This window comes from Callithrix jacchus, chromosome 5 (genome assembly GCF_049354715.1).
Source record: "Callithrix jacchus isolate 240 chromosome 5, calJac240_pri, whole genome shotgun sequence".
Taxonomy (NCBI): Eukaryota; Metazoa; Chordata; class Mammalia; order Primates; family Cebidae; genus Callithrix; species Callithrix jacchus.
The window spans coordinates 124,514,173-124,536,273 of NC_133506.1; the positions used below are offsets into that span (position 1 = coordinate 124,514,173).

The 22,101-nt window shown below is 45.3% G+C and overlaps 1 protein-coding gene across 5 annotated transcripts in view; it reads right to left on the reverse strand.

The window, feature by feature from the left end:
- Window positions 1-22,101, reverse strand: part of WIPI1 (WD repeat domain, phosphoinositide interacting 1) — a 37,656-nt gene that overhangs the window by 10,308 nt on the left and 5,247 nt on the right. For all 5 annotated transcript variants that reach the window (XM_054256416.2, XM_035301631.3, XM_008997643.5 and 2 more), the window contains 6 exons: window positions 19,912-20,081; window positions 14,391-14,487; window positions 5,999-6,096; window positions 5,242-5,334; window positions 4,174-4,244; window positions 3,108-3,215 (listed from right to left, as the gene is read on the reverse strand). In XM_054256416.2, the coding sequence (XP_054112391.1) occupies window positions 3,108-3,215; window positions 4,174-4,244; window positions 5,242-5,334; window positions 5,999-6,096; window positions 14,391-14,487; window positions 19,912-19,998 (554 nt within the window). In that variant the 5' untranslated portion in view covers window positions 19,999-20,081. The remainder of the gene's footprint in view (window positions 1-3,107; window positions 3,216-4,173; window positions 4,245-5,241; window positions 5,335-5,998; window positions 6,097-14,390; window positions 14,488-19,911; window positions 20,082-22,101) is intronic.

Sequence of the window (22,101 nt, forward strand, 5' to 3'; positions counted from 1 at the left end):
GTTCCCAATGCTACCACTTTCCCCTATTAAAGAAGGCAGATCTGATGATTAGTCTGATGCTGAGATTTCCAAAAGAGAACTAGGGTAGAGAGTGAGATGGACTTGATATCCAGGTGCCATTAAATAAGCTCAGGACAGAGCTGGGCTCATGGAAGAACAGACAGATCTCAATGTGAAGGCCTACTGAGCCAGACTGAGTGGGCAGCAAACCTCCGGGCAAGACACTTTGGGTGGTGTTTGATGGTAGAGAGCCCTGGAGTCACTCAGGTCCCAGCATGCGTAATGATGGAGATCATGCACAGGGATGTGGGAGGTCGCCTACAGTCATGGAACTTCATCCCAAGGCCTCTGCCAGACAGAGGGGGTGACTTTTCCATTGGTGAGAGACACTCCGCTAGCTCTGCCCCATGCAGAGGGTGACACATTGAGGACCAGGGCTGCCATGTGAGTTTCCAAGAGCAGGCGCCTGCTGAGAGGCTGCTCATCTGCAGGATTGGGACCTGGTGGGCACACGTGAGCTGTAACCACTGGGGACATCTGAACACCCCGTGGACATGCTGATGGGAGGCACATGTGAGCCGTAACCACCGGGGACATATGAACACCCCGTGGACAGGCTGATGGGAGGCTCATGTGAGCTGTAACCACCGGGGATATATGAACACCCCACAGATAGGTTGAAGGGAGAACCCCGAACAACTTGGATGTTCTGCTCCTGGTCACCTGTGCTCACAGACAGAAATAGGAGAGCCTGAAGTGAGAAATGAATCTCTGATAGTAAACCCTGGTGGAGACGAGGCTGCAGCAGCAATTGGGATCACTCACTCATGGAACCTTGGTGTTGAACGGCATCTTAACAACTCAGCCGCCCTCTGGTGCTCAAACCCATGACAAAAGATGATGAATTAAGGCTCCCAAAAAGATCAGGGCTTAAGAAGCTGTCTGAAAAGTGAAAGAAAAGCCTAAAAAGTTGATATAATATCTAGGGAAAGAGTAAAAAGAACCTCAGGGCAAACAATGAGCTTTGGGTTACACCTGTGCAGAAGAGGGGTTGGAAAGTTCTGGAAAGATGGAGGAGCAAGAAGGTGGCAGCTCTCAGTGTTTTATACACCAGGGGGAGGACAAGGATCCTAGAGATGAGAAGACATCAGTCCCATGGCTATGATATGTGCTATGGCTCAGGTGACCTCAGGCAGCATGGGCTTGCTCTAATCACACATGCCTTTAAAAACAGCTTTCTGGCTGGGTGTGGTGGCTCGTGCCTGTAATCCCAGCACTTTGGGAAGCCAAGGTGGGTGGATTATGAGGTCAGGAGATGGAGACCATCCTGGCCAACATGATGAAACACCACCTCTCCTAAAAATACAAAAATTAGTGGGGCATGATGGCACGTGCCTGTAGTCCCAGCAACTTGGGAGGCTGAGTCACAAGAATCACTTGAACCAGGGAGTTGGAGGTTGTAGTGAGCCGGGATCGTGCCACTGCATTCCAGCCTGGCAACAGAGAGAGACTCCATCTCAAAAAACAAAAAACGCAGAGCTTTCTCCAACTGTATGTGTGTGTATCAGTGTGATATGGCGCCCAGCCTGTCATGTATGTATTAGCATGTATCAGCGTGATATGGTGCCCAGCTGCTGTAATGGAGGTGTTGGTGTGTGTATCAGCATGATACAGTGCCCAGCCTCTGTCATGTATGTATGTGTTAGCATGTAGCAGTGTGATAGGCGCCTGGCCTGTGTTACATATGTGGTAGCATGTATCAGCATCCTGTTACGTATGTGTATCAGCATGATCAGTGTATATCAGCATAAGGTTCCCAGCCTCTGTTACATATGTGTTAGCATGTATCAGTGTGATACAGTGTCTGGCCTCTATCATGTATGTGTGTGTTTCAGTGATAAGGTGCCTGGCCTCTGTTATATGTGTTAGCATGTATCAGCATAAGATCCCCAAAGTCCGTTACATATGTGTTAGTATGTATCAGTGTGATATGGTGCCCAGCCTCTGTTACATATGTGTTAGCATGTATCAGCATAAGATCCCCAGCCTCTGCTACATATGTGTTAGTATGTATCCGTGTGATATGGTGCCTGGCCTCTGTCACACATGTGTTAGCATGTATCAGCATAAGGTCCCCAGCCTCTGTTACATGTGTGTATGTATCAGTGTGATATGGTGCCTGGCCTCTGTCACATATGTATTAGCATGTATCAGCATAAGGTCCCAAGCCTCTGTTACATATGTGTTAGTATGTATCAGTGCGATATGGTGCCCGGCCTCTAAACCTCCATCTTCTGAAACTCCATCCAAGTGTACCAGCAACCAAGCCTGCAAATACAGTAAGATTTCCAACTTCATCCTGCCCTTCCCCTGCAGGCTGGGGCAACATTTTCAAAGTGCTCTTTCTCTAGAATCCTTGTCCCCCACCCCTATGGTGTATGAAACACTGGGGGCTGCTCCCTCTCGCTCCTCCACCTTTCCAGAACTTTCCAACCCCCATTCTGCACAGGTGTAACCCAAAGCTCACTGTCCTGAAGTTCTTTTTACTCCTTCCCTAGAGATTTTACCCACTTTTTAGGCTTTTCTTTCACCTTTCAGACAGCTTCTCAGGCTCTGAAAAATTGCAGGTGTTTCCCAAGCACTCAGCGGTAGTGCTGGCAGCGACAATAAATAAATACATTGCTCTATTCACAGCTACATCAGCTAACACTCCTTAGTGCTTACTACATGCAAGGCATGATGCTGAACACTTTAGATCCACAGACTCGTTTAATCCTCGCAACCAGCCTCAGACATGTATACTGTTGTTACATTTGTTTTGCAGATGAGGAAACTGAAGAACACAGATCTAAATTATCTTCAAAGGATTTCACGGCTCCTGAGGGGCAGAGCCGGGACATGAACCCACCAGGATGGCTCCCAGTGTTTTGCTTGTATGCAATATGCCTTGAAAGTTTTACTAACACACACTCCGTCACTTAGGTGAAGTCCCAAGTAAAGGCAACATTGGGGTGTTGAGAAAGAAGAGAGATCGTTCATACCAGCAGAAGAGTCGGGGCTGACTCCTTTCGTTTAACAACTGTTTGGTGCCCCAGTGCAGTACTTGCCTGTTGGTGACCTGTTCCAGCTTGAAGATGTGCACTGTCTCAGTGTTACTGGAGGCACAGAGGAATTGTGAGTCCATGCTGAACACTAGAGAGCTGATTGTCACATACCTAGAAGCACAGCAACACATGGGTCAGTGAGCAAGATAAATGAGAGTTACGGCCTTATAGTTCTGAGATCAGCTTTAAAAGAAAATTTGATGTATCCTGAAGAGCCTAGGTAGCCCCAAATCCCTTAAACATTGTGGTTCTCATGTTTAGAAATTAATGTCAGAAAGATTCCCAAAGGGTCATAGTCTCTTTTTTTCTTTTGAGACAGAGTCTCACTCTGTTGCCCAGACTGGAGTGCAATGGCGTAATCTCCATTTACTGCAACCTCCGATTCCCAGGTTCAAGCGATTCACCTGCCTCAACCTCCCAGTTAGCTGGGATTACAGGTGCCCACCACTACGCCCAGCTAATTTTTGTATTTTTAGTAGAGACGGGGTTTCACCATGTTGACCAGGCTGGTCTTGAACTCCTGACATCAAGTGATCTGCCTGCCTCAGCCTCCCAAAGTACTGGGATTACAGGCATGAGCCACCATGCCCAGACCATAGTCTTATTTATGTGAGAAGAAACAAGGTACAGCCCCACCTCTTCAGTAGAAGAGAGGAACTGTGTCTTCCTGGCATCTTGGAATCTTCCGGTTGCTCTGCGCACCGATCTGCCTACATCTGATAAGATCCTAAACAGTCACACTTTACATCGTCCTTTATTTTCATGGAAGGAAACCAGAAATTATTTTTGGATTGTGACTCCCTGGCTCTCATTCCTCCTGTGCCGGCCGCCCATGCACACATCAGAAAGGGACTCTCATGGCTGAACTGTGTTAAAACAGCATCTCGGCTTTCAGTTTTGCTGAGCCCCGAGTAAAGCCTGGAAGTCAATTACCTGGGAGAGTAGTTATACTCCTCCAGGTGAGTAAAGAGCACAGAGCCACTCTCTGTCCTCTCCCTAAGACAGCTGCCAGTGGCCCCTGTGGGACTTCTGTGGGGACTTTAAAATGGGTTTGACATTGAACACAGACCTTTTCATCCCTCTCCGGAACTCATAGACCTTTTGCCCATCAGGGACGGAGAACACCCGGATGACCGTGCCCTGGAAAAGAAAGCAGGTGGAAATTTCATAACCATTAATGGCTTCACAGAGAGAGGTCGTTTACAGAGGAGTTTGTTGTGTCGGTTTTGAATGTCCATCTCTAAGGAGGAAACACACAGTGTTAGGCACAGAGGCATTTTTATTTATGTGCCGATCAGCAACTCTTCGAAAATGTTTAAGCACCCTCTGTCCCCCTTTTCCCTTCCACCTGTGCCCAAGGCTGTGTGTGTGTGTGTGTGTGTGTGTGTGTGTGTGTGCCTGCCTGTTCACCCAACTGCTCTGGTTTCTTAGAATTTCAATTTGATCCCAAGCACGGTGGCTCATGCCTGTAATCCTAGCACTTTGGGAGGCCAAGGCAGGTGGATTGCCTGAGCTCAGGAGTTCAAGATCGGCCTAGACAACACAGTGAAACCCCGTCTCTACTAAAATACAAAAAATTAGCCAGATATGGCAATGTCCACCTGTCATCCCAGCTACTCGGGAGACTGAGGCAGGAGAATCACTTAAACCCGGGAGGTGGAGGTTGCAGTGAGCTGAGATTGCGTCATTGCAATCCAGCCTGGGCAACAAAGCTAGGCTCCATCTCAAAAAAAAAAAGAATTTCAATTTGATCCCTTTCTGTGATTATTCCAGGCAGAAGACATCATTCTCTCTAAATAGCAAAGCGAAGCATTTGGTTTGCACTCTACTGTGTTTATAAGGTATAGCATCTGTCTGTCTCTATGGCCGATGTGTATGCACATTTCTTAATAAGACCATGAGTTTTCATGCAAAGTGTCTTGTATCTTGCATAGTACAGGCTCTGGTCTATTGAATTAACAAATGCATGAATATACCATACATGCAGAGGCCAGAAATTCTCCCTCTGAAACAAATTCTGAGTGGGCCCAGAGACCAGTCAGTCTTCATGTCACCAGGCTTGTTCCACCACATCCCTGGACATGGCAGGAGCCATCCAGTGAACCTCAGGCAGAGGCGTGGGTGGGAGTGGACTCACTTTTTCAGATGCACTTGCTAGTTTGGAGCCTGAGGCATTGAAGGTGATGGCAGCCAGCGTCCCCTCGTGGGCAGCAATAGTGCAGACTGTTTTCTGTTGGTGAAAAGGAAAAATGGATATTGATGCTGCGGAAGAGGGAAGATAGATTTCATCTCTCTCCCCTCCCTCTTTTCTCCTTTCTCCCTCCTTTCTGGTTCCCTCTGTCTCCTTTGTCCACCAGGCCACTTGCATGTAAGCTGTGCATCATTTTCTGGTGAATCAAGATTCAGCTTCAAAGGCCACTCCATTTACATCCCTTTTCCTGCCCTTGGGAAGGTGTCCAGGAACTGAGCACGCAGTGCAGCGAGATGCCATTGCAGGCACGCCCTGCACGCATTTTTAGGGAACATCCCACAGCAATCCTGTCCTGCTCAGGGAAGCCTCAGAGACCAGAGGTCAGGGAATACGAAACACCTACACACAGTCTCAGGCTGTGGCATGTAGCAGGGTGACACATTCAGTCAGCAACTGGCCCCCTGCTAGCAAGTGGTTTTCATTAGGCTGCAGATGTCTGACTTGGCTTAGCCTGTTGGCTTATGGTGATATTGACTGATGGCAACCCGAGGGCAAATAACATCACCTTCCCTTGAACAACTCCCCAGTATTGCTTACCCCCACCGCCTCCAGCCCTCTGCAGCCTGGAGTCCTTATCTACTTCCTTCCGTGACCACACAGCCAAGGCAGGCAGGTTGGCTCAGTTGGGTCACTGTCAACTTACCAGGGAGTTTCCATCATAAAGCACAATCTCGCCTGAAGTCAGGCTTCCGGGATAGGCCAAGTAAGAATTGGAATGGTTAATAGAGAGAGCACATAGACCTGGCAAAGAAGAAACAGGACATGAGAAACCAGGGGCCAAGGGAGAGACTGCACAGCTGGAGAGGGCATCTGAAACAGTACAGCTACAGTGCCACCTGCTGGCGAGGGGATGAATGGCTCTGTAGACAATTGCTTTTCGCTAATTATTCTTCTAATCAAAGGGTTCCAATAAAGCAAATTCACAAGGGGAGACCTTTTGATTTAACACTGGGTGTGTCCTTGCTACAGTGAAACAATCAGACTTGCCGGCTGCAGTGGCTCACGCCTGTAATTCCAGCACTTTGAGGCAGGCGGATCACTTGAGGTCAGGAGTTCCACACCAGCCTGGCCAACATGGCAAAACCCTGTCTCTACTACAGATACAAAAAGTAGCCAGGCGTAGTGGTGCATGCCTATAGTGCCAGCTACTTGGGAGGCTGAGGCAGGAGAATAGCTTGAACCCGGGAGGCGGAGGTTGTAGCGAGTTAAGATTGCACCACTGCACTCCAGGCTGGGCTACAGAGTGAGATTCCGTCTCAAAAATGAAAAAAAAAAAAAAAATTATATGTGTGTGTGTGTGTGTGTGTGTGTGTGTGTGTGTGTGTATAATGCTTATCATTACATTTTACCCCAGGACTCTGAAATAGCAACTACTTCTTTTCCAATTCCATTACCCTCTAGGGCTACAAGACAATTTACTCAAAACTGAAATAAACCTTCCTATTGCGAAAGGTCAGTATATGTTGGTCTTTCTTCAGATGATTATATACTGTTGTCCAGTAATTTCAAGTTGGAGAAGAGGAGCCACCAACGACCTATTTAGAAATTGAGCAATTCCAGGCTGGATGTAGTGGCTCATGCCTGTAATCCCAGCACTTTGGGAGGCCGAGGTGGGTGGATCACCTGACGTCAGGAGTTCAAGACCAGTCTGGCCAACATAGTGAAACCCCATGTTTACTAAAAATAGAAAAATTAGCTGGGTGTGGTGGCAGGCCCCTGTAGTCCCAGCTGCTCAGGAGGCTAAGGCAGGAGAATTGCTTAAACTGAGGCAGAGTTTGCAGTGAGCCAAGATAGTGCCACTGCACTCCAGCCTGGGTGACAAAATGAGACTCTGTCTCAAAAAAAAAAAAAAAAAAAAAAAGAAAACAGCAGTTTCTGAACCAACTGTTCTGGCTTGATAAGGGAAATGGGCACCTCTGGAGGCGGGAGTTTATTTGAGGTCTCCATCTTCAGTCAAGATGGTGCACCTAGACATTGAGACAAACGAATTAAAGAGAACATTTTGGATTTAAGATGCTTCAACAATATTCTGGGAGAGTAAACAGCCCATCAAACCATTGAACCAACATAAGCTGTTTTTATTTGTAAGGGGATTCAAGGAGGGAGGATATCTCAACAGCATTTAAGTAAAGGATTTTCAAAACAATGGCTTAGATGAACAGAAGCGCACATGATGGGAGTGAATTCAAGCAATTTCATAGAAACCAAAGTGTCACCAGAAACTTTGAGATCATGCAAGAGAGACATCTTTCTAAATAAAAAAGGTGACTGATGTCTGTTACAAGTTAGTATTTTAAGTGGGTTCTTATAAAAGAATCAGAAAAACTTCAGGTCAGATTGAAACACACCTTAACTAATCTGCTGAGGAAGGAGAACAAAGGAAAAAGAAATCAAACATTTAGAGTTGGAACTTAGGTCTTATTTTCTGCTCTGGCTTTGCTGAGTCCACAGCGGGCTGTCCTCTTATCACTTGTCATGCATAGCTACAGGAGGAAGTGGCTGAGCCCCAGAACCTTTAACTGCACATTCTGGCAGCCCTGCCACCCCTTTGGCTATACAAGGTCATTCCTGGTCCTAGTCTTAGAAGAGGCCACTTGTACATTCCCAGTTTTGCTCTGGAAACCCCAATTCCTCATCCTTTCTGAGTTCTTTGCCATCCAAATGTAATTCCAAGAACAGCTAGGCAGGCAGAAGGCATTCTAGTCTTGTGAAAGTGGGGAGGGGAAGGCAGTCAGGAGATCTGGTTGGCTTGCGTGCTGGGTTCCCATAGAGACAGCTGGCAGTAAAGATGTGAAGACTGTGGAAATCTTAGACGGACTAGAGTTCCAAACTAAAGAGTTAAGGCCTTAGGAATGCAGTGCGTGACTACTGAAGGTTTCTCAGTATATATGTTTTGTTTTGTTTTGCTTTTGAGATGGACTCTTGCTCTGTTGCCCAGGTTGGAGGTACAGTGGTGCAATCTTGGTTCACTGCAACCTCTACCTCTTGAGTTCAAGCGATTCTCCTGTCTCAGCCTCCCCAGCAGCTTGGATTATAGTCAGACACCACCACACCCAGCTAATTTTTGTATTTTTAGTAGAGACAAGGTTTCACCATGTTGGCCAGGCTGGTCTCAAACTCCTGACCACAGGTGATCCACCCACCTCGGCCTCCCAAAGTGCTGGGATTACAGGCGTGAGCCACCATGCCTGGCCTAGCACATATGTTTTTTAAAGAGCGGTGTTAAAAACATGATGAGATACCACCCTACAACCACTAGAATGACTACAATAAAAAAGACAGCTGGGTTGGGCACAGTGGCTCAAGCCTGTAATCCCAGCAGTTTGGGAGGCCGAGGCAGGTGGATCACGAGGTCAAGAGATCGAGACCATCCTGGTCAACATGGTGAAACCCCGTCTCTACTAAAAATACAAAAAATTAGCTGGGCATGGTGGCGTGTGCCTGTGGTCCCAGCTACTCGGGAGGCTGAGGCAGGAGAACTGCCTGAACCCAGGAGGCAAAGGTTGCGGTGAGCTGAGATTGCGCCATTGCACTCCAGCCTGGATAACAAGAGTGAAACTCCGTCTCAAAAAAAAAAAGACAGATAAATGTTGGTGAGGATATAGAGAAACTGAGACCTATGCACCGCTGGTGGGAATGTAAAATGGGGCAGTGCTTTTAGCAGTTCTTCAAAAGCTAAACGTAAAGTTCTCATATGAGCTAGAAATTCCATTCCTACATATGCACCCAAGAGAAATTATAGCATATGTCCACACAAAAACTTGTATATGAGTTTTCATAGCGGCATATTTCATAAGCCAAAAAGTGGAAATAACCCAAATGTTTATCAACTGATAAATGGATAAAGAAAATGAGGCACATTCTTATAATATTATCCAGTAAGAAAAAGAAAGTACTGAGACATGCTACAACACGGCTGAACCTTGGAAACACTAGGCTAAGTGAAAGAAGTCAGTCACAAAGGAACCTATATTGTATGATTCTACTGGAGTAAAATGTCCAGAATAGAGAAATCTATAACCTAATAGAGAGAGAAAGTAGATTAGGGTTTGCCTATGGCTGGGGGCATAGGGAGTGGTAGCTAAGAGGTGCAAGGTTTCTTTTGGGGGCAATGAAAACACTCTAAAATTAATTATGGTGATGGTTACACAATTCCCTGAATATACCAAAAGCTATTGAATCATGCATTTTAAACAGGTGAATTGCATAGCATATGAATTATATCTCAATAAAGACATTCAATTTTTATTTTAAGGCAGTATATTTCAGGAATATTTATCTGGTTAGAGACAGGCTGAGGACATTGGTTCAAGACTGGGGTCTGCCATGTACTGTGTGACTCTGGCAGAGTTATCTGTGGCTTTTCAGGCCTGTTTCCTGCCTGGGAAATGAAGGCTACTGTGACCTAGAGGTCTTTCCAGATTTAACATTCCACAATGCCAAGCCTTCATTTCTTATTTGTTCCCTCTGAAAATACTGGGCATGTCTTCCGGGCAGAGAGAGTGAAGAGGTCTTGGAGCAGAAGCCATTGATATATAATTCCCATTGTGCTGCAGAGTTTTATGTTAAAATAGAAATATTCCCAGAAGGGAAGAAAGGTTTAAACTTTTTAAGCTAACATTGAACTTCCTGTAAAACTTATTATAGAACTGGATGACGCTAGATGCTAATGAGAAAGGGACCAAGGAGAAGAGCGAGGGCAGGCGTACTCTGACACACACCACTTGTCTGACAGTTTGCCTCTGGGCTCGTACCTCTGCCAATCCATCTGAATTTAGACAAGGAATCCTGCCTTCCTAGCCTTATACTCTTAATGAAGGTCCCCAGAAAAGCTTACTGTGACTTCCCTATGGTCCAAGTGTCAGAAAAATCCAACCAGCTACATGAATGCATCTTCCTATCTTGGGAACCACCCAAGGCAAGTAAGAAGTTTTCCTCAGCTTAGCTCTTACCATTCTGCTGGTCTTCTCTCTCTGTTACAGGTGCCACACAAAGCCTTTTTAAGGAAGGAAATGGGCTTTAAAATATTATTGTATAATATAAAAGTGATGGTGTAGAACATTTGCAAAGCCTAGTAAATAGAAGGAGAAAAAAATCACCCACAATTCTAAGACCCAGAGGCTTTTCACGGTTCTGAACATCTGAGCATATTTTCTTCCAGTCTTTTTTCTACATAGGAATAAGGTTCTGATTGGGGATTTTGGACTCGTTATAGACTTGACACATATTTTTGTAGGTCATTGGCAGCTGCAATTTCACTGTAATTGTTTGGCTGTAATTCTATAGCTGGAAAAGAAGTGCCTGCTCTCAACTCAAGAACCAATGGCATCATCAGTGGAATTAGAAGGAAGTCTTGTGATTCTAAATGATTCTCATCTTGGTATTTACAGTATTATATGTCAAATTTTAGGTAAGTTAACAGTGATTTATAAAATACAGTTCCCTCCGAGTTGATTAATGTCTCAGACTACGTGTCCCAATTTTCAAAAATAGAAAGGAAAGGAATCTTCTTTGTGCAGCAAGTGCCCTGTGCTCTTACAAAAGGGAATCATCTATACCAGTTGTATTACTATTTTCAGAAAGAGGCCTTGCTGGGGAAGAAACCATGAGTTGTTGAATGATCTGCATTGCTGTGTGGTATAGAACGCTCCCTCAATATTCCGTAAAAGGTGGTCAGCTCTGTGACCACCCCCTCCACTGCGAGGTCTGCAGTTGGCAGGACTTTCATGGAGATTTCCAGCCTTGACTGCCCAGAGCAGACTGCTGTGCTGGCAGGAAATTAACTTGGAGCCCCTGTCTGGCCAAGCTCTTTAAAGGAAACAGCCTGCAATCTCTGACACAACAGGAATGGGCATGACACAAACACAGACAGAAAGGAGGAAATTTATAGCTGCGTTAGATGCCGAATGTGAGATAACAGGAGAACTCTGGATAGCTCATTTATTTGTAGTTTATGAAGTCAAAATGCATTCAGGATTCGCGTGCCAAAGATCATTAGCCAAGTGATTCTGTCTTCCTTCTCTACCTAGCAAGGATTTACAAAATTGACAGCCTGAGTTTCCATCTTATTTCTTTGTTCAGAAAATAACTAGAGGATAGAACAGAGAAGGTGACTCCTGGCCTATGGGGAGTGTATATTCATGATTTGGACAGTGCAGAGTCCTCTGAGGGTTCCCGAATTGGAAACCTGAGTTGCAGCTCTTACCTGTGGAAGACTGCCTTACGGGGCAGAGCAGGCGGGTCAGTGAGCCTAACTGACTGTGGGCATGGACAGGGTGGACCCACCTTTGCCCACACAGGCCACGACCTCAGGTAATGCTCTCCATGGCAACTCTGGAGGCTAAAAATGATCATCTCCATTTTACTGAAGTAGAAAGGGAGCTCAGAAGTTGAAGTGATAATTACAAAAGTGAGCATTTGAAACATCTTGGGCTACATCTCCAAAGAACATCGGAGGTCTAAAAAGACACAATTTGGTCAACCTGTTCCTGGTCTTTCAGAAGAAATGCTTGACTTAACCCTGGATCCTTTCATAAGGAGACATCCTTTTATCTGAGACAGAAAAAGTACCTGCCATTGTTACTAATTTTTCTTGAGATAAAAGTGATTCTCTTTACAAACAATATACATGGAACACAAATAGCCCTGTACTTATTTTCTCTCTGTTTAAACTGCAGTAAGTAAGGCAACCAGTGAGTTTTCTGAATGATAGAAAAACAACTATATGTGCTATATTAAAAAAAAAAAAAAGAGTAAATGGTGACTGGGCATGGTGGCTTACGCCTGTAATCCCAACAGTTTGGGAAGCCAAGGAGGGCAGTTCACTTGAGGACAGGAGTTCGAGACCAGCCTGACCAACACGGTGAAGCCCCATCTCTACTAAAAATACAAAAAATTAGCCTGGTGTGGTGGTGGGTGCCTGTAGTCCCAGCTACTCGGGAGGTTGAGGCATAAGAATCCCTTGAACCTGGGAGGCAGAGGTTGCAGTGAGCTGAGATCGCACCACCTCACTCCAGCCTGGGCAACAGAATGAGACTCTGTCTCAAAATACAGAAGAGTAAATGGGGAGACACGTGTTTGCAAGGGAGGGTGCTCAGTCCTGAAGCAACCCTGTTCCTTGGAGTTCAAGTGTGCAACAGGTATGAGGAGTAAGTGGCATTTACCGTGTCCAACTCCCCTCTCTTCAGAGAAGCTGAGAGCCATAGGCAGCTTGTAGCTATCTGCATTTCTGACGTTCCTCCCCAAATCCCTGAAGGCCCAGCTAAGGCCCTGCCAGCCGCAAGCTCTGCACAGATGCAGGGGCCTCTCATTCCCTATCAGAAGAGTGCATGCTCCCTTCAACTGTGTGCACACCCCAGAGTTAAACATGGTTCCATTCCTGCCAAAGGCTGCTGGTGCACCGGTCTTGGACCATCCCAGAATAGACTGTTTGAGGGAACTCGTGACAACTAGATTTTGGGCTCCTGGTATGTGGTTGCCTAACGGTGCCTACTGTGGTGCCAGGCACAAAGAATGTCTACAACAGATACTTGTCCAGATGGTTTCAGCCTCTCCTGTCTAAAGGAAAAACTTACCACCCACAGCTTCTTCATGTACTATCTTCCATTTTGGAAAATATGCTCCAAAGTCATTATCTCACAGAATTCCTTAACAGCCTCAATGGCCTGGTTCTTTCTTTCTTTTTAATTTATTTATTGTTTTTTGAGATGGAGTCTTGCTCTGTTGCTCAGGTTAGACTGCGATCTCAGCTCAGTGAAACCTTTGCCTCCCGGGTTCAAGCAATTCTCCTGTCTCAGTCTCCCAAGTAGCTAGGGTTACAGGCGCCCGCCACCACACCCAGCTAATTTTTGTATTTTTTTAGTAGAGGTGGGGTTTCTCCATGTTGGTCAGGCTGGTCTTGAACTCCTGACCTCAGGTGATTCGCCCATCTTTGCCTCCCAAAGTGCTGGGATTACAGATGTGAGCCACCACCACATCCAGCTGGCTTTGTTCTTTTAAAATATGCTTTTGCCATGGCTGAAATGTTAAAGCACTGAAATCAACAGCCAAGGGCCATTTATAGAATTGAAATGAAGAGAAGACATAGGAAGTATTTTGTGCATGGCAGTTCCTGTGCTGGTCACTTTCACAAACATTACCTTGTTTAATTTTCAGCCAATCCTGGGAGATGGGTATTATTCCATTTTACAGAGAAGGGAACCAAGGTTCAAAAAGTCTAGGTGACTTGGGTGGCACCCACATAGATCTTGAAATTTAGTGAAAGGCAAAGAACTAAGAAACAGTAAATAGAAGCAGTTGCTCAATGATATGAAACTGGAATATAATCTGCAAATATTAATCTGGACTCATTAAATGCACAAATTGTTCCAGTGTGATGACTCCTCAACCCACCACACAACAAAGGAATTCTTTCTTGCTTACTCCTAGCTCAATGAATTCATATAATGTCATCTGCTGTTTCAATATAACAAATCCAAACCATTCCTCTTCTTATACACCAGGAATGTATTGAATGGTGTTAAATTCCGAGAATTCAGTAAGGTTTAATATCCTAGCATATCACCGAAGTAGAGAGATTTCTTTGTAATGTAATAAAACACATTATCTATGGTTCAGATTGTCTTTCTGCTGGCTACGAAGACACACCAAGTTGAAACCTGCTTCTAATTATTACACCTACTCTGTCCTGAATGAACCACAAAAAACAATTAGGGATAAACACCTTTCAACATCAGATGCTTGAAAGCTTTACACGTCTACCTTACGTGCCTTGACACATTTGCTGATATGGGTCCCAGATGAAGGGTGTTGTTATTCTTGGACTGCAATGAAGGCCACACAGCCCCCTTGCAGGGCTCATGGCCTGACACAATTTCAATCTGCCACCATTAAGATGAAGCCTCAAGACAGACCTCACTAAGACTCAAAAAGCAAAAACATTGCTTCAGGTTTGCCATTTAGAGGAAAATAAAGCTTGGGAAAGAAGCACCTGGACATGATATTTGAGGGGCATCTGTTCTATTTGTGGGGCTCACCTGTTGGGTTTGCAGGAACATCCAGGAGAGTCTTCAACAGCTTCATGTCCTTAATGTTGTGAATATAAATGGACTCTTCTAGGCAAACCAGCAGCCTCTGGAATCACACAGACTTGTCAGTCTACCGAACCGTTCCTTACAGAGGCACTGACCAAATCCAAATCACTCATCTTTCATATGAGTCCTAACTTGATTCTAAGCCTAAAGGAGAATTTTGATGATGCATTTTGAAGGTTGTGTTTATGGATGCACACACATACACACATCATTATCCACCTGAACAGAAGCATGGAATGCAAGATCTTAAGAAATTTTATTAGAAATTGTTTTAATTTTTCTCTCTTTCCTTCTTCCCTCCCTCCCCCTTCCCTTCCTTCTCCTTCTCTCCTTAGAACAGGCATTCCTGAATCCCCACCCCCCTTTTTTTTGAGACAGTCTCACTCTGTTCCCCAGGCTAGAGTACAGTGGCACAATCTCAGCTCACTGCAACCTCCACCTCCTGGGTTCAAGCGATTCTCCTGGGTCAGCCTCCTGAGTAGCTGGGATTACATCCATGCACCGCCATGCCTGGCTAATTTTTAAAATATTTTTAGTAGAGATAGGATTTCACCATGTTGGCCAGGCTGGTTTCAAACTCCTGACCTCAAGAGATCCTCCTGTCTCAGCCTCCCAAAGTGCTGAGATTACAAGCATGAGCCACTGTGCCTGGCCCTTTCTCGGTTTTACCTAAGGCTTTGTTATAGGTCTGAGACTGGGGGTTGAGGGTTAAAAAAAATTCTAACAGGGTCTCGAAATTGGTGACAAATATGAGCATTCCTCCATGAAATATGCTCTGACTTTTCCAATCACTGTGCCTTTTTCCAGCACATACCATGGTTTGAGCAATGTGGTTCTATGCTTGTTTCTGTTCGGAGGTTTTCTGATGTAGTTGTGTCCCCTCCCAGCCCTGTACCCAGTACCCGGGAGAGCGGGGCCTCGACATAAGCCTCTCGCAGGAACAGCATCTACATCTCGCCCGTCTGATCTGATCATTTCCCACGAGCTCTAATGGCACCATCTGCTCTGTGGCCCACTCAGCTGAATTTCAGGTCACCCCCATGCTGGCTGCAGATAAAACTGAACACAGAGGGAAACAGAGAGAAAACACTGGGAGGGAACAAGGAGGCACTCTGTCTCAGTTCCTGTGAGAGCACACTTCTGGGGTGCACATGATGCTGCTAATTGCTTTCTTAACAATCAGTTTTCAGCCCCCACAGAACCATGGCCTTGCTTTCAACTCAGCCGTTGTCTGCTGCTTTGACTTTCATCTACTTTTCTAGGTTTTATTGTAACAACTCCTTTTATCAATTACAAAATATTTATAGCATCTACCCTAGAACACCATAGATTTGGCCTCAGAGGCTTCGATTGGATCAGCCTCCATCTGGATAGCAAGGGCCCCTTGGAGCACATGGCAAAGAACTGCAAAAATTTGCAAATCTAAATATGCCATACAGCTGGTTTATTGTCTTTATTCCATAAAATATATTTCCTCAGTTCAATAGAAGAGAAATAACATTAACTAAAAATGAAACATGTGACAATTCCTAAGTGTTCTTCCTTTTTAAAATTTAAAAAATTTTATTTTTTACAGAGACAGGGTCTCGCTGTGTCACCCAGGCTGGAGTGCAGCAGCTTGGTCATAGTTCACTCTTCAACTCTTGGGCTTAAACAATCCTCCTGCCTCAGTCTCCCAAGTGGCTAGGCTCATGGGCATGCACTAGCATGCCCAGCTAATTTATTTTTATCTTTGTAGAGACTAGGTCTCATTATGTTGCCCAGGCTTGTCTCAAACTCCTGGGCTCAAGCAATCCTCCTGCCTTGGCCTCCTGAAATGCTGGGACTATACAAATCTTTAAATTTCTTTATTTTTATTTATTTATTTTTAGACAGAGTCTCCCTCTGTCGGCCAGGCTGGAGTGCGACAGCATGATCTTGGCTCACTGCAACTTCCGCCTCCCGGGTTCAAGTGATTCTACTGCCTCAGCCTCTTGAGTAGCTGGGATTACAGGTACACACCACTACGCCCAACTAATTTTTGTATTTTTAGTAAAGAAGGGGTTTCACCATGTTTGTCAGGCTGGTCTTGAACTCCTGACCTTGTGATCTGCCCACTTCGGCCTCCTAAAGTGTTGGGATTACAGGCGTGAGCCACTGCTCCGGGTTCTGTTTTTTTTTTTTTTTTTTAAACTGTGCTGTCTGAAGACCTGATGGAGTAACAGAGTGAGTGCTGTAGAACAGGACACACTGCTCTTGTGCCTTTTTCCTTTTCCTAGAGTGGGCAGTCCCACTGGGCACCACAGAACCCCTACCAGGCAAGAGAGGCTGCAGGAGCTGAGTTGCTTAAACTAAAATTTAAGTCCCCAACCTGAAAGTTTTAAGAAAAGCAAACTTCCAATACTTCCCAGACCTGTTTCAAGTCATTCCTGTTGGAGAAGAAACGCTAGAGGAAGGGGTGACTGTTAGATCTTGGTTCCAATGTTAGATCTTGGTTCCGAGAACTGTTAGCTCTTAGTTCATGGCTTTGCCATGAATTGCTGACAGTTCTCGGTGCACCAATGTTTGTAGAAGGTGGGGGGAGGAGAACCTCACAGTTAATGAGTATTACATTAAGGAGACGCTGGTGCCTAAAGGTTAACAGACTCAGACACTCAAATAGCCCTTCCTTGTCCCATTTGCTAATGAATATACCAGACAGAAAGAGAGAAATCATACAAGCAAATACAACAGATGCTATTTGAGGGTTCTGATCTTTACAGATCATTTGCCTAAACAATCTTAAAAAGATCATCAGGTGCCCAAAACAGATGTTTAACCTTGTATACTGATTACTACCATATGCAAGGATAAAAAGTTTAGTGGTGAAACTTAATCTGCTACCAAGAGATTTCAGAGAAAACACCTGAGTCAAGAATTTCACCTAAAAGCCTTCAAGTAGAAAACTCTCGAACTGCCTTTCCCTCCTTTGCCAAGAACTTGGGTTTCTTTTCTTTCTTCCTCCTGCTACTCCCCACTTAAAAGCCCCCACTTCTCTTTCTCCAGCTATTTTTCACCGCACTTCTTTAGATGGACTTAAGTGGGTTTTCATTTGAAAGAGCTGATCAACTCAAAGAAACAATCCGGGGCCGGGCGCGGTGGCTCATGCCTGTAATCCCAGCACTTTGGGAGGCCGGCGGATGGATCACGAGGTCAAGGGATCAAGACTATCCTGGTCAGCATGGTGAAACCCCGTCTCTACTAAAAATACAAAAAATTAGCTGGGCATACTGGCGCGTGCCTGTAATCCCAGCTACTCCGGAGGCTGAGGCAGGAGAATTGCCTGAACCCAGGAGGCGGAGGTTGCGGTGAGCCGAGACCGCGCCATTGCACTCCAGCCTGGGTGACAAGCGAAACTCCGTCTCAAAAAAAAAAAAAAAGAAAAAGAAAAAGAAACAATCCCTTCTCATAAATTTAAACAAACATTTCATTTGTCTCATCTGCTTAAAAAAATTATTTAGCACTTAAGAGTTTAGATACAAAGACAGAAGAAAACATTGTCCTCAACGAATGCAGCAACCTCTCTGGGAATACTTAATTGAATAGATAAATCACGGTCACACAAAGAATCTCTTTGTTATTTACTTAGTTAATAGTCCCACAGGAAACATATTTATGAGCATGTATCTAGCAAGCACAGTCCTTTCTTATCTACCAACACGGTCCCTGCTCTCACAGTATTAAGGCTGGACCTGCTGGTTCATGCCTGTACTTCCAGCACTCTGAGGGTCCAAGGAGGATCCTTGAGCCCAGGAGTTTGAGATCAGACTGGGCAACATGGAGAAAGCCTGTGGTATGAATCAGGTCTATGGTACTTTCCAAATCTCATGTCAAATTGTAATTGTCAATGTTGGAGGAGAGGCCTGGTGGGAGGTGATTGGATGGGGCACAGTTCTTATGAATGGTTTAGCACCACCCCCCACCTTGGTACTGTAGAGTAAGTTCTCACAAGATCTGGTTGTTTAAAAGTGGGCAGCACCCCCCTACTGCCAACCCATCTCTTGGTCCTGCTCCTGCCATGTAAGATGCCTGCCCCTGCTTTGCCTTCTGCCATGAGTAAAAGCTCCCTGAGGCCTCCCTGGAAGCAGATGCTACCATGCTTCCTGTACAGCCTGCAACCATGAGCCAATTCAACCTCTTTTCTTTATAAATTACCCAGTCTCAGGTAGTTCTTCATAGCAAGGTGAGAATAGAATAGATTAAGTAGATAACAGTGTATCTACTACAGTAGATACACTGTTTCTATTTTTAAAAAATACAAAAAAATATTAGCTGGGCATGGTGGTACACACCTGTAGTCCCAGCTACTCAGGAGACTGAGGTGGGAGGATTGTTTGAATCTGAGAGGGAGATGGAGACTGCAGTAAGCCAAGATTGTGCCACTGCACTGTGGCCTGGGCAATAGAGCAAGACCCTGTCTCAAAAACAAAAATGACAACTAAAAACGAAAACCTGGTAATTCAAAAGGAAATCTGCTAACACCCCTAATACTTACTGAATAAGAGTTTATATTTTAAAAGAGAACATATGCCTGGGTGCGGTGGCTTACACCTGTAATCCCAGCACTTTGGGAGACCAAGACAGGTGGATCACAAGGTCAGGAGATCAAGAACATCCTGGCCAACATGGTGAAACCCCATCTCTACCAAAAATACAAAAATTAGCTGGGTGTGGTGGCATGTGCTTGTAGTCCCATTTACTCAGAAGGCTGAGGCAGGAGAATTGCTTGAACCCAGGAGGCAGAGGTTGCAGTGAGCTGAGATCATGCCACTGTACTTTAGCCTGGGCAACAAAGCAAGACTGTGTCTCAAAAAAAAAGAGAGAGAGAACATATTGCCATATTGCCTATTTGAGATCAAACTAATCCTTCAACAAAGAAAATGCTACCAAAAAAAAAAAGTATTCAAGCGTTAGCTGAGAAAAAGAAAAATGGAACCCAAGGCTTAATAGCGGGCCTTCCAGGAGAGCTGAGGACATGGCAGGAGAGGGGCCATTTTCCTGACCCAGGGAGCCCCCACTTCACTCTCAGGCATCTCCTGCTCAGTGGCACTGCCACCATCTGCAATGAATGCCATTGTCTGGGGCAAAACTGGAAGAGTAGCTCCTCTGGTTTAAGGGGACCTGCAGTGGCTCATGGAACTATTCAAGCCAGAGCTCTGACCCATCCCTGCGATGCCTAATCTGTATCCTAGGGAGAGGGTACAGCCTACCCATCAGGGGCCAACATTCTGGAAACATGAGCCAGAGGTCCAGGAAGACCACACTGCAACAAGCACGTGGAGTAGACTCTGCTTACAATACCCCCGGGACACCAGGCCTGAGTGTTATAATTCTCTTTAGAATTGGATGCTTGTTTTAAAGACATTGATCCTGAAAGATGTTCATTTTTTTCTTTGGCTCCCATTAGCAGATGCTTTGAAACCCTGAGGGATATCCCCCCACTTACTTGCCGGTTCAGCCTTATGGACAAGATGTTGCTGGAGTAGCTGTAATTACAGATCTCCGTGCCTTTCTTGAAGTGGTACACGTTCATTTGCCGGGGTTTTGTGTGACTGACCACCACCACCAGGCTACTGGAAAAGAGGCGCTCCACGATGTAGACATCCGGGATTTCATCTGGGAGGAAAAGAAGCTGGGAGGTTCCAAAGGCTCTCCAGGTCTCGCTGTCCAGGTGCCCTCTCTGAGCTTGCATCTACAGTATGCACCATGCCCCTCACCTTGTCAGGCGAGTTCTAACCCTCTCCCCAGGGAGCACTTTCAGAGTCCTTTCCAAATATCTAAAGTAAAGAAAACATAGCCCAGCATGGTGGCTCAAGCCTGTGATCCCAGCACTTTGGGAAACTGAGGTCAGGAGATTGAGACCATCCTGGTTAACACAGTGAAACCATGTCTCTACAAAAAAAACCAAAAAAACAAAAACAAAAAAAAAAACCAACAACAAAAAAATTAGCCAGGCATGGTGGCACATGCCTGTAGTCCCCGCTACTCAGAAGGCTGAGGCACGAGAATTGTTTGAACCCAGGAGGCGGAGGTTGCAGTGAGCTGAGATCACACCACTGCACTCCAGCCTGGGCAACAGAGCAAGACTCCATCTCAAAACAAAAACAAAAATAAACAAACACTAGTGTTCTGGCACAGTGGCTCACTCCTATAATCTCAGCACTTTGGGAAGCTGAGGAGGGAGAATCAGTTGAGGCCAGGAGTTCAAGACCAGCCTGATCAACATGGCAAAATACCATCTTTACTGAAAATATTTTATAAATTAGCCAGGTGTGGTGGAGCACAGCTATAATCCCAGCTACCTGGGAGGCTGAGGTATGCGAATCACCTGAACCCAGGAGGTGGAGGTTGCAGTGAGCCGAGATCATGCCTTTGCATTCCACCCTGGGCAACAGAGCGAGCTGCCATCTCAAGAAAAGAAAAAGAAAACACTAGTGGCCAGACTGCAAAGTCAGAGTTTCCAGAGCTGCCTCTGATGCTGTCTGCATGGAAGAATCTCTGCTCCAGACCCTAGGGCTCCACTGTTTGCTCTGTCAAACATATTTGGAAGGTTTGAACAATCTTCATCTACCCTTTCCCTGAGAGACTTCAAAGGAATGACTTCTCAGTTGAGTACCTCTGCTTCAGAATTCTCCTACTCTTGCTAGAGGGGCATGGATATGGGAGGGGGCAGTAACAGAGTTAAATCTGTATTCCTCCCCACACCCCGTCTTGCTGTGCTCCCCAGATCTCCTTCCTGCTGAAAGCAATCTGGACATCAGTATTATGATGAGTAGAGTACTTCTGTACTCTGGAAGAGGCAAATTAATGACCCTCCTGAGCCCAAAGGTTACAGCCTTGGTGTCTTTCTGAGCATGTTCTTTTCATATGTGTGCCTTTCTGGCACTTGGACAAAGCCCACAGGGAACAATGTGGGACAGATACAGAGCAAAAAATTCACAAAAATGGTATAATACAAATAACATCTTATGGCTGGGCACAATGGCTCACGCCTGTAATCCTAGCACTTTGGGAGGCCAAGGTGGGTGGATTGCCTGAGCTCAGGAGTTTGAAATCAGCCTGGGCAACACAGTGAAATCCCATCTCTACTAAAATACAAAATAAATTAGCCATTTGTAGCAATGTGCACCTATAGTCCCAGCTACTTGGGAGGCTGAGGCAGGAGAATTGCTTGACCCTGGGAGGCAGAGGTTGCAGTGAGCTGAGATTGCACCCCTGTACTCCAGCCTAGGTGATGAAGCAAGACTGTATCTCAAAAAATATATATATCTTACAAATAAAGTAGGAGCCCAAAATATTATTTATTAAACCACTTTCTTTCCAGAAAACTGAAAGGTTGTGTATTTTTCACTATTATGATGGCATAAACTCTCACCCTGAGAAAATAAGGAAGTCATATTTTTAGTGAATTATTTACAACGTTCACTAGATGTTCTTCAACACCGTTGACATGAACTATGTAAACAGGATGGTGTTGCCTTCTTCAAACAAATACTTCCATGACTTGAATAAATGCTATCAGTATCTTACAGTGCCAATATAATGGCAAAAATAAGTCACAAGTGGCTGAGGGTGATGGCTCACACCTGTAATCCCAGGACTTTGGGAGGCCAAAGGTGGAAGATCACATGAGGTC